Source organism: Nycticebus coucang, chromosome 7, assembly GCF_027406575.1.
Source record: "Nycticebus coucang isolate mNycCou1 chromosome 7, mNycCou1.pri, whole genome shotgun sequence".
Classification (NCBI taxonomy): Eukaryota; Metazoa; Chordata; class Mammalia; order Primates; family Lorisidae; genus Nycticebus; species Nycticebus coucang.
In genome coordinates, this window is record NC_069786.1 from 126,341,132 (window position 1) to 126,354,215 (window position 13,084).

The 13,084-nt window shown below is 42.3% G+C and overlaps 1 protein-coding gene across 3 annotated transcripts in view; it reads right to left on the reverse strand.

Annotated features, from left to right (window-relative positions):
- Positions 1 to 3,825: 3,825 nt before the first annotated feature.
- Positions 3,826 to 13,084, reverse strand: part of DNER (delta/notch like EGF repeat containing) — a 334,821-nt gene continuing 325,562 nt past the window's right edge. For all 3 annotated transcript variants that reach the window (XM_053597823.1, XM_053597822.1, XM_053597824.1), the window contains 2 exons: positions 11,955 to 12,201; positions 3,826 to 4,854 (listed from right to left, as the gene is read on the reverse strand). In XM_053597823.1, coding sequence (XP_053453798.1) covers positions 4,743 to 4,854; positions 11,955 to 12,201 — 359 coding nt within the window. In that variant the 3' untranslated portion in view covers positions 3,826 to 4,742. The remainder of the gene's footprint in view (positions 4,855 to 11,954; positions 12,202 to 13,084) is intronic.

The following is a 13,084-nucleotide window of genomic DNA, read 5'->3' on the forward strand; positions in this document are numbered from 1 at the left end:
TGATAAAATCAGGGTTGGTGGTCCAAGGTCATGGGCTCCAAGCCTCATTGTGCTATGTGGAAACTTTGGTATGTATGTCGAAGAAACCAACTCTCAACTCTCAAAGAAACTCCGCATGAGCTGGAGGCAGGGCCGTCCTGTTTCTGAATTGGCGAGGATGCCTGCTAGCACATGCAGTTGCTTTGTCCTATAAAGATCCACATATTAGACAGAACTCGTTCCGACACGGCTAAGTTACAAGACCACCACCAGTTCAAGAAGCCCTGAACGGTCATTAGTTCTTGCTTATCAAGCACTTTCGTCACAGATAGTGTAAAGTGACAACTTGAAGCAAGAGGCAGCGTGTCTGACACACTTAGGGAACGTGCACCCTGCTCTGGGAGACCATTGACAAAGTCACGATGTCCTTCCTGCACGTCAGTCACTAACCACCAGCGCGAGGGGACTGACCTACTTTGTGATAATGTCTGTGCCTCAAACAAGAACAACAGTGATGAGAACAGTAGTCAACAGGCACTGAATGCTTAATGTGCGCTGAGGCTGGGGGGGCTACGTGATTTACATGCATTCTGGCGTCCAAGTCTCACAGTCATCTTCCAAGGGAGGTTCTGTCCTGATCCCCATTTTCCAAATGTTGACGTTTGGGCCTGGAGGGTTACTTACCCAAAGTCACTTTCAAATAAAAGATGAATGCCAGATTTTAATTTACTCTGCTCCAAATAAGCTGCCCTCGAATAGAGTTTACCCTGCCTTCCCTATGCTCTTTGAAGCCTAATTCTACATTTATCTCTTTATTAGATGAAGGTCTGTTTCAACACAAGCAAGAAACTCAGGAGCCAGGATCCTTTTGTGTGGTTCTTGCCGTTCACCATCTGCCTGACACAGAACCAATGCTCAGCGGGGTAAATTATTATCACTGAAGATCCAACCGAATAAACAAATGCGCTCAGTTGCTGTCACAGACTGTGAGAAGGCTCTGCCCCAAATCTGAATTAGTAGGCTCCATTAGTTTGCTATTAAAACATACAAATTGTGCCTTCCAGAAGCAAAAGTAACTCACGCAGCCAAAATATGTTACCCTCCCCCAATATTCTGAAATTAAAAAATGAAATAAATTTTAAAAATTAAAAAAAAAGAAAAGTTTTTCTAGCATCAATCACTTTTCCCTGTAGGCTAAATACCCAGTATGCTATGTGGGTGTGCTCTAAATCAAATAGCTAGGATGTGTCTTCAGCACCATTCCTGTGTAATGGGATTTAATTATAAAGCTTAATTCATATCAGATTTTCTAAATGAGCGATAACTGTCAACTTATTAGTTAATTGAATTCAATAAAATCAAGGTTTCTATGAAATAAATAAATAAAAAGACAAATTGCAATTCAAAGAAGACTGTTTAGTTTTTTGAACAAATTTTTTAAGCAATGTCACATACAATGAATTTTAGAATTTGGGTGATTGAAAATGATTTCAGAGGAGATGACCAAAGTAGCTTCCAAATGAAGACCAACATAGAAACATGGACATCATCCTGGGGCGTGTGAGGGAGTCAACTGGCACCCACCTTTCTAGCTCTCTCCTGTGGCCAAGCGAGGTGTGTGGGCACCCCACCACCACCGAGGTCTTTTGTGGGAAGATGGGAATAAACTGGGTCTGTGCAACTCTCTGCTGTGTGTTGCCGTGGATGCTTTACCAAGTTAATATTCATTCTTCCTTCACTTCCCAAACACTTAAACTAAAAATATTAACACATTACAAGTGCATAACTTAATCAGAGTGGGGGTGCACTGCTGTGTTATTTGCAGAATTAGGAACAGATGTTTTGAGGGTAGAGCGGGAAGGAAAAGCATCTTAAGTAATTCTTTTTCCTTAATACCCTTCCTCACACCTGGTTTTGGGACTCCTCTTGGCCTTACCAAACATTCCCGTAAAATGACTCTGGGACTTCAAAACAGCATTTAGATACAAAATGGAATTTAATACTGGGCAGCTGTCAACTGCCTTCGGGTTTCTAAGGATCAGACAGCCGTATGGTCCGGCAATTTCATTTGAGCTCCACAGGAGAGCAGCACGGAAGGCGTACCCTTGAGGTGTCTGCACATAATGCCCAGAGCACCTTCACAGTCACACACGCTCCATCTCACTGGCAGACTCAGATGCAAAACTTCAGGTAGAATTCTTATTACTTCTTTCCCCACCCCACCTTGACAAGCAGCAAGGGTGAGCACGCTGGTGACCAGGACCCAGTCAGGAAGGCTCCCAGAGGCAAAGCGAATGGCTCTGGCAGCCACAGAGGCATTCTCCTCAAAATATGAAGGCTGTCCAGAAGTATCAAGCCATTGTTGATGTCATTTTTCATATTACAGAGCTGGACGCTTTCTGGACAGCTCTTCATATTTGAAATGTCATTAAACAGCGGGATTGTTTGACAACCAATATCAAATCCAGAACTTTTTTTAATGATACGAAAATGTCTTTAATTTTAAAGCATTAAGAGAGTATAAATGTTTTTGTTACACGAATAGATTCAATAAGGCTTTAGCCAGGGGCATAAGTGTGCCTGTCACCTGCACACTGTACCTATTAGGGAGGTTTTCTCTCCTCTCCACCCTCTACCCCTCACCCTTCCTTATTTCCAACAATTTTTACTTCTGTGCACGTGTCCATCATTTAGCTCCAAATGACAAGAGAGTACGCGGTGTGTTTGTTTTTCCATTCTTGAAGTATCTGACTTAGGACAATGGTCTCCAGTTCCATTCTATTTACTACAAACTGCATTAATTCATTCTATTTTATGGCTGAATAGTGCTCCATGGTGTGTGTGTGTTTGTGTGTGTGCACATGGGTGTGCACACACACATACATGCCACGTTTTGTTAATCCACTCAGGAATTGCTGGCCATGTGAGTTGATTACATATCTTTGTACTTGTAAATTGTGCTGCAATAAACATTTGTCTTTATAACAAAAAGTGACTTCTTTTCCTTTGGGTTGATACCCAGTAGGGGTCTGCTAGATCAAATGGTAGGTCTACTTTTAGTTGAGAATCTCCATACTGCTTTCCATAGGAGTTGTACCAGTTGGCAGTCCCACCAACAGTGTATGAGCATTCCTTTCTCTCTGCATTCACACCAACATCTGTTGCTTTCCAACTTTTTTTAAAAAGCTGGTCTGACAGGGATCAGGTGCTATCTCATTGTGGTTTTATTTGCATTTCTCTAATCATTCACATCTTCATGGTGTGGAGAATTTTTTCATATGTTTATTGACCATTGGCCTGTGTTCTTTTGAAAAGCTTCTATTCATGTCTTTTGCTTGCTTTTCAAAAATTTCCAATTAATATGAGATACATACAATTAGGCTACATTGCTTGCATTTGGAAGGCAAAGTCTAAGTTGTAGCTATGTCCATCACAAAGGAAGTGTGCCGTGCATTGTTCACGCTGGGAAGGAACCAGCTGACCCCTCAGCCCACCTCTGTTGTGTTAGATTGAGTTTGCCTGTGTGTGTGTGTGTGTGTGGTGTGAGCACGTTGTTGTTAACTACAAGTTTCAAATTACTATTGAGCACATGTGATGCCTGTCTTTCCATTCTTGGGACACTTTACTCAGGAGCATGTTTTCCAGTCCATCCAAGTGTAACAAAGGATACGAAATCCCCATCTTCTCAAGGCTGCGTAGCTTTCCACGTGTATATATACCGCAGTTTATTAATCCATTCATACGTGGAAGGGCACTTATTTCCACACATCAGCAATTGCAAACTGGGCTACTATAAACAAAACTTTTTACATAATTTTAAGAAGAACAGAAGAGACTAGTGCATCCTTGACTTGATAACGTTTATTCAATATTCTTTGAAATTAGCAAGAATCGGAAGAAGCACATGTCAATCAAACACAGCCACAAAAATGTCCCAGATATAAATAAAGATGCACTATGGGAAATACTCACTACTGAAGGAACCAGTACTCTCTTATGTTCACTACCTCTTAGCAACACACAACTCAAACGTAAAGTTAATTTATTCACGATACAAAAACCTTGACTTTTGAAAGAAAAATATAGATTCCAGTTGACCGTAATTTGCCTCCCTAGGCCCTTTCCTTATGCATGTTTTCAAGGCCTAGTTTGACAACCGTTACGAAAATGACAAAAAAACAAAATGCAAACTAATGTTTCTGCAAAGTTCAACAAAACAATGCAGAAATAAGTTACTTACTCATGCACGGAATAAGGCAAAGGCTAATTTCATTCGGGTTAGGAATAATGAATTTAACTAGTTTCTTTTTCACAAAACAAACATTTCAGACATCTTTTTTAAGTAACGCGTATACTGTGTTATGCATCATTACTCTACTTTACATGTTTTTCCTAACTCTACTCGGAAAGCCAGCACTTGCGTGCCAAACAGAAACTTCTCCTGGATTCGACTTATCCTATAACAACCACAGAAATTAATCTGGGTTTTGCGATAGTGGCTACCGTGAAAAGAACACACACCAGTGGAAGCATACGGTGTAGAGAGAGCTGAAAGGACATTAAAACGTAGTCTAGGAATTTCACAAATTCTGTTTTTAAAATATTTTTTTTCAAACTAAAAGCTGCAGAAAATTAGTTCTTAAATATTCTACCGAAAACTCTTGAGCAGCTAACATTTTAAATTTCTTAAGCTTTTAATTTTCTTAAAAATATTTAAATGAGTGTAGTATCTCATCTTTTTGAAAAATAATCCCCAAAAAAGATTACAAATCTTTTGTTTTAATCAGCGTGACCAAGGGTTTGTTGTCAGGACTGTAATCTTCATAGGCAATGGGGCTCACGTCATACATGGCGGGCCGGGATTTCTTTCCAAACCTGAAATCACAGACAGAGAAGACCCTGGTTAGATAAATATTAGATCTCAAATTCTATTAAAGGCAAATGGTAAGAATATTTTATATTCATGAATCAAATGGAACTATACAAATACTGTAAAAAATATATTCTCTACCAGAAACATAAGGCATCCTGATATTAGCGCTGAACGTGTATGAACATTAGTCTTCTGTGTAGGAGGCAAAAAAAAAAATGTATTTTACAAAACATAGAGCCTAAATTAATGTCAAAACTTCTAGGTTAAATCTTGGCAAAGCAGTCAAGCCTGACAGTTCAACAGTAGGTTTTAAGAAAATGTGTATTGATTTGTCTTTTTCTTCTGAGACCCATAAATATTTAAAGAGGCAAGTTTACTTCACATCCACTCTAGTGTCTGGAACACAGAAGGGCAGAGCAGTGTTCCCAGGCTGGGCAGACAGCCTTTCCAGTGGGACTTTCAGGGATAGGCAGTGAAGGCGCCAAGGTCACCTGAGATCCCAGTACAAGAAGGGCAGAGGGAGGAAAGGTTTCAGATCCAAAGGTCTGTATCCACAAACTCCGGTGGTAGCCACCATGGCATCCCAGCTATGCATCACCTCCCAGACCCAGGCACACCCATGCCGGTGTTGTTCTCCAAGCACATAGATTTGTATATATCAAAATTGCCTGACTGCAGGACTGACTCTCAGAAACCAGAGAGTCAAAATCCAGTTTCAGGACTTCTTGCCAAAGCAGTCTTAAGATGTCAATTATTAAAATAAAGCCAGCCCAACTTCTGGGTGGTCTCTTCCCATTCAAGAACTCTCGTTCCCCCAAACCCCTGAAATGCAACATAATTTGAACAATCTTCCACCTTCACCCACTGTTCTCCTTTGCAGAGACAACATCATTTTACTGTTTCAAGTACAACAGAGCTCATCAAAAAGGCATTTTAAAAGAATCCTGAATTTTAAAAAGGTTCCTAGGATGGGGCCGCTAGGAATAAAAGCAGCTCATTTATCATGATCCCCATCCCGTTCTCCTCTCTTCCTGTTTTCTTCTTCAGTATCTTTCCCAAAGTCTGCCCTCTCACGTACAGAGATGGGAGTATGATCAAGTGGGGCATAAGAAAACAGCACATTCTCCCTCTGGTCTTTTATTTTTAAACAGTCATCCAACCTGTATTCCAATTCACTGAGCTTTTACATGGCCCAAAAGCCATGCCAGCTGGGCACCAGGCAAAATGCAAGACTAGAGAGTTAAAGAGTTCTGCCCTTTACAACCTCACAGCTATATCACAGTATTACCAAAGTCTTCAGTGAGATGGTTTCTAGAATGTGAAGCCACACTCAAGGTCCAGGATTATGGTTGCATAGAAGCAGGTCAGACTCCAGTCTGCAGCCAGTTTATCTAAATTGAGTGAGGCCTGAATAATCTGAGAATAAGAAAAGCGTCAACAGGATAATAGCCCTTTGGGCCTTACGCTTTCTCTCAAGTCTGAAAATTTCTAAGGCTACTTTAAGATATAAATATCTTGTCAATTTATTTCTCAAAAAATAGCTAGAAAAGTTGGTAACAACATACTACTACTACTACTAATTTATCAAAAAAACCTGGCAACCCAGTGAAAGGCTCTATCCTATTATAACAGGGGTGTCCAACCTATAGCCCAGGGGCCACATCCTGATTTTGTAGGGACTTTTCTTGCTTATCTGTGGTGTCGGTTATCACAAAAAGTATGCACAGACCTTTCTTTTTTCCCTTGCTAATCAGCTTTCATTAGTGTTTGTGTATTGACAGAAAATAAGTTGGATACCCCCGTTAGAATAAGTGGGACGGTTTCCTGTGGAAGCTTTGACCTGAGGGTCAAGGAATTGTATGCATTAATTGATTAAGTAATCGATTGGTTGGCTGAGAGGAAAAACCCAAACAACTTAATAGACTGAATATATCTTTAAAACATCTGTTTTTAAATATGATTTTATAGTTTGAAGAAGAATCTGTTTGTTCAAAATGTGCAAAGTTAAATGTATAAAAATCCATTAACCAGGACTCGTTCAAAGAGCCATAAGGTGAATGTCGCCATGGAGCTCTAAGTATGAGGATGAGTGTGGCAGGCCCACTGAGGAGGACACAATGAGGGCTGACTCCACCCACCAGAGGGCCACCTGTTCGCCTGGGGAGGATCCAAGTAGCCTGAAGAACAAGAGCCTCACTTTGGGCCCAAACGGGTCAACTCAGCTGTGTGGGATTGTTCTAAAAGAACTGACTCCGAACCAGCATGGTTCATAAAGCGTAATGGGTCATAAAGATAAAAGTAATCTGGTTAAAGTAAAATTAACATTCCCAGAACCAGGAAAGGGGGCCAGGCAAGTGTGGAGTTGGAATCCTGTCACTTTGACCTACCAGCTGCCAAGAACTTTGTCTCAGTTCCTAGGGAGATCTCCACCTGAAATGCAGTGCCTATCACAGGAAGCTAAAAGGGCTTGCTCTACAGAAACACCACAGTTTTAAAACATACAACAAAACGAAACAAGACTTTCTCAACCCTCCTATGCCTCACCCTGTAGCAGGCTCACAGTTGAATGAATGTGCATTGCGCATTCAAACCTACATTTAAAATACTAACAGCTTTTTCTATCACTTATGCTTCAGAAAACTGAGTGGATGTCGACAAGTCAACAAAATAACACCTGTAGAATTCCATTTTAAGCTTTTAGGCACTAAACCAGTGTCAGAGGTGGCCTATTTTATTGCAGGAGTTATGCAGAACATAACTATTCCTTTTTAAAATAACACACTCCTTTATTTTCCATAGAGGTGCACTTTAATTATAAAAAAATAAAACAAAACTGGAAGCTAGAGAACATTATAATGTTGAGTAGGGGTTAGCAAACTATGGCCTACAGCCAGTTCCAAGGTATTGCCTGTTTGTTAAATAAAGTTTTATAAAGGCGCAGTCAAGCCCACTCACAATGTCTCTTGCTGCCTTTGCACTACAAAAGCCAAGCTGAGTTGCCCACAACTGAGATCATGTGGCCTGTGAAATCTAAACTATTTTACAGACAGTAAGGTTGTCTGAAGAGTGTAAGAACCACCCTCAGTCCCACTCCCCAGAGGATCAGCTGTCAATTTTTTCCTGCACTTTTCTTTAGTCTGCCATCCCTCAATCCCTCATTCCTTCCATTCACTTCACAAATAGGAATATGCAGCAAAAATCTCTGAGCATGTCACATATAACAATATGTCTTTCCTATTTTAACAAAACTGAGAAAATATTCTCCATACTGTTTTGGGACTAAATTTTCAATCACTATGCTGTGTGATGTTTCACTGAGAACGCATTCTTACCAAGTGGAGAAATAAATCATTAAGAGCTTAAAAAAATAATTTTAAAAATGTCCTTCCGTGCTGAGCACAGACTGTGACACTCAGGAAATGTCCACTGAGGCTTTATGAGTGAGATAGATTTTTAAAAGATGGGAATGAGTTGACACACACCCTCTCCTCCCAGAAAAACAGCTCAAAAGCCCAGATTTGGTGGCTCTGTCCCCAGCACATCCCCCAGCCCTGAAGCGGAGGCTGGGTATCAGGCACCGCCCTCAGTGCTCAAACAACATCTCCGTCCATTGACTGCAGGTTGACCATCTCATCCCACTGCCAAAACAACCTTATAACGTGAGTACGTAGCATTTTCCCATGTTACAGATGAGGAAATGGAGACTGAGGGATAATTTTTCTAAGGCCACACAGCTGGTGGGAGGTGGCTCTATCTGGCTCTCAAACGTGTGTTCTGAACACAGCGTTGCAGCCTTCCTGCACGGAAGGGCCCCAGTGAGCTGTGGATCTCACCTCAGTGGTTCCTGACTGCACCACTTAAAGTCATCACCTTCAAATCAGCGAACCTGCTTTCTCATTTCCAAACTCTGCCTTATAAATCTCACTTATTTATAAGTCATGGCTTTCACACTGACAAACTCACATTATCTTGCTAAGTCCAAATTCCTGTCACCTATAATAGGGGACTCATGATACATGTGCCCTAGGACTCTTGTGAGATTCTTACAAATGAGTTATCTGTGAATGATTCGTGATGCTGGCCAGCCACGGAAAGCTCTCGGTTAGAATCATGGCACCGGCAGTATCAACAGCACTGACATCTCAAACATCATATTTGGTGAGGTGTTCTGTGCCTGTTTTTCTAAAAAAAAAAAAAAAAAAAAAACTACAAGATATTGCAGCCAGTAATAAGGCAGGTCAAAAAGTCTATGTTCTTCCAGTTCATGAACCCCTGAAAGTCAACCACCAAAACACCACCGCAGAGAATGTCAGCAAAAAAGGAAGGTTTTGAGCTATTTGGGGAAAAAGCAAACATGTCCTTCAACAGCTCTCCTTTGCTTGATTTCTGTGGTCAGGCACTTCTAGCGGGCAGAACAGTGAGCATCAGTCCCCGAGATGGGAGCTCAGTGTGAGCATTTGGAGAGTGACTTTGCTCGCCCTGGTTGTTTTAAATTCTCTCCTGCCTGAGTACAAGCAGAGCAGGCTTAGGAACAGGTGACTCTGGGGATGAGAAAGGTGGGGGTGAGAAATTCCTTCTCAGCCAGCCCAGCGCCACCTGATTGCTGACATCAGAATCACCAGACATTCCCTCAGTCACTCATGAATGGCACAGGTCACCCATTCGGTTTGTCCTGTGTGGCCACTGGGATGCAGTCATTCTAATTCTATGTCACCTCCTGGCAAGTGGCAGAGAGAGCAGCCTATTAAATGGATATTAAGTTGCTGAAAACTAGAGGAAGGCTACTATCAAAAGGTCAATGCCTTCCCTAGGGCTTTCCAGCCAGAGACCCACAGTCACGGCCTCTGCACAGCCCTGCTGCAGAAACCACAGGCTGCAGCCGAATAAGCGTCCAAAAAGAAGTTTTTCTGAATTCCAGAGATTTGGGCAGATAGTGTTTTAACGTCAGTGGTTTTATCTGTAGTCACTGGTGCATGTAGGAGCTTGTTAAGAGTTCTACAGCATGCATGTAAATATTTTTGATAAAAATCAGCACCAAATAAGAACCAGGTTGGTAAATGCTTTCAAGTTTATTCTTTCCTTCCAAGAGTATTCCATTAGATATCTTCCCAGTGGGCTGCATAAGCAGCAGGCTCAGAGGAATCTATGTTAAACTATTCGGGGACTAAAATACAATATTCTTCCTCTTGAGTAAAGGATCTTAGTCCCAGGTGTCTGTGGGGGGAGAGGAATCTGATTTCTTGGGTCTCCCAATACAGGAATGTACAAAATCATGGATTCTGCTCCCTCCTGGTGAACAAATCCCCTTCCAGAACAAAGAGAAAAAACTCTTCCGCACCAAAGAAGCTTTCTAATTCCCTGCTCCTTTCTATATGCTCTACTTTGGGTCCAGTATTTCAGGATACTGCAAATACTCTTCCCGGCTGTGGTCACTTACTGAGCTCTCAAGAGGTCACGGCATCCTCCACCAACCCCTAACTGAGATCATCCATTTATTTCAAACCTCAAATTTTAGTAAGGTCTACTATGTGCTGGAACATGCTGGATATAAAAATAGAAGCCATTGTCCTTTATTTACAGGGCAGTGAGTGAAGAGTAAAATACACAATTAAGGTGGGGCTTGGCGGGGTTGGTACCCAAGCTTCCTGGATGCTGTGTTGCCTGTGTCAACCCTGAAAGGAAGGAGCCCAGTTTGGGTTGGGGGGTTAAGTTTTCTCTTCTCCTTCACCGTTACCTATGCAGAGTTGGCTGCAGCCCCTCCCTGGAAAGATGCTCTGGGTCTACCAAGTTCTCCCTCCCCTTGGCTCACCCTCCTGGAAGCTAAATTCTGGCAAAATCGCTGTAAGATCTGAGACTTGGCCTGGGAGGCTTTCTTTTGGAGAAAGCAGACTTTCTGAATCTCTTAGCTTCTATGCTGTTCAGATAAAATTATGCTCTTGTCACATCTTGAGGAACAGCAATGTATGACATTCAGGCAGAGATCACACAGCTAACAGCTGCCTGGACCTTCGATCGTAAGACACCACGCCCAGCCCGCTTTTGACTATAGCAGACTGACTGAACTGTGCGCTTTGGATTATTCTATCAATGAAAAGAAAAGATGGTGTCCTTCAAAAAACAATATTGCTATTATTTTTTGAATAAGTATTCTTTGCAAAAGTCAGTTTAAAAATGTTGTGTTAACTGATTTTTAATGTCATATATTAGATTTGCAGAAGTGAACATGGTATTATTTGTTTACCCAACCCATTAATATTTGTAATTGAATATTCCTGTCACAACTCTCCAAGGAGACAGCGAAAGGAATCATATCTGTTTAAAGTATAGTCAGGTAACAGAGTAGTTAAGGCTCGATGTTACACCTCAAGCAGCAGAACTGATGCTCCTTTTACTGTCACCACACTAACTCCTTGTCCCTCCAGAGTCTTTCCTCCAGAAAGGGACACTACTCTGTATAACATAACTCTAGGAGTAAAAAGGTAGTTGCCTCTGGTTCTTTCAGTAGGCTGTGAAATTGAATGGAACCATTTGTATCCACATCAACTATTTGAAAAGCAACATAGCAAAAGACATTCCAAAAAGAAATCATCAAAAAATGTTTCAGAGCGGTGCCTGTGGCTCAAAGGAGTAGAGCGCTGGCACCATATGCCAGAGGTGGCGGGTTCAAACCCAGCTCTGGCCAAAAAAAAAACTGCCAAAAAAAAAATGTTTCAATAGAGAGCGATTAAGAATCAGATATTTATAGTCACAGATCAACAAAAGTTAAATGAATAGCTCGATTCAATATGAAACAAACAAAAACCAAAAGCCAGCAGCAAATTCAAAGAGGTCTGCTTATAAAGTGGCCAAGAGATCTACCCTCCCTATACTTCGTTGAACTTATGTTTTAGTCTTTAGAATCCTCTCGTTGCAGATGTAAAGGCCTCTTTATAATACAACCCTAGCACAGAGATTGGGGGTCTCCCTGCCCACCATGCCCCAGCAGGACCCTGGCACGGGGAACACAGGTGTGACCACAGCGTATCTCTGCCCACCGTGTCCAGGGGATGGGTGGACCCCAACAGGGGAACGCACGTGTGACAGCGCCTCCCTGCCCACGCACCTGGCGTGCCGGACGGACGCGATGGCATTGCTGAACTCGCTGTCGATGCTGCGGCAGTTGTAGAACTCCTCGTAGGCCGGCCTGGCAGAGCCCTGGTACTCGATGCGGCTGATGCGGCAAATGCCCACGATCAAGATGATGAGCATGAGGATGAAGGCCACGCAGAGGGCTCCGATGATGACATAGAGGGAGTGGCGGGGCATGTTGGTGAGGCTCTCCGCCATGTGCCCAGACTTCCACTGCAGGTCTGAAGGTGAAAACAAGCAAAGGGCTGAGTGCGAGGGGCGCCACTCAGAATGTACAGGTCCCTGTCTTCCTTCCATTGGCAACTTAAAACTAAAGGGCCATCTATACTGAGAAGAGTTATTATCTATGAATAATCCAGACCACGGGTTAGTATCCTTAATACATAAGGAATTCCTACATATCATTAAGGAAAACCAAGAAAATACCATGGGGAGGGCTTGGGGAGGCTAAGAATGTAAAGAAGAATTCAGCAAGAAATACAAATAGTTACTTAGCTTCGTACTTATTCAAAAATTCAATTCCTATACCAGGTCCCCAAATAATATTTTAGAATTATGATTATGAGAATCTGCATCAGCTGTTCTTTACCTTGAAAAGTTGCAACTGGAAGAAGAGCACCGGGAGATACCCAAGGGCCCAGGCTGCAGACCTGTTCCTAGAAGCCTAACAGATAAATGACCCAGGAGCCCAGCTCCCCTGGTTCCTGAGAGTTTGAGAAGAATGCATGAATGAAGGGACTTCTGAGTCAGCGTCCAGATCCTCCTGGATGCTCTACAGAGGCCTCTGAAGCCTGGTTTGTCATTCGAGTCCACCTGTCTGAGTGCATGAGGCCCGTGGAGCTCGGAAAGACTAACTGACCATTACTGTGTTTACTGCTCCATCTGCCCAACACACACAGGCAGATGGAGCATCCTGAATCATTGCCAATAAATAGCTGCAAAGGGAGGGAGAAGGTGCTCAGTCCCCAAATCCACAGCCATTTCATCTGGCAATGCCCTGTGCTCACTGACAGAGACGATTCACTTTTCTGGCTGAAAGAGTAAGCGTGATTTACTTGATTTCCAAGTATGATAACATTCTCCAAAAAATTCATTTGCAGGCTG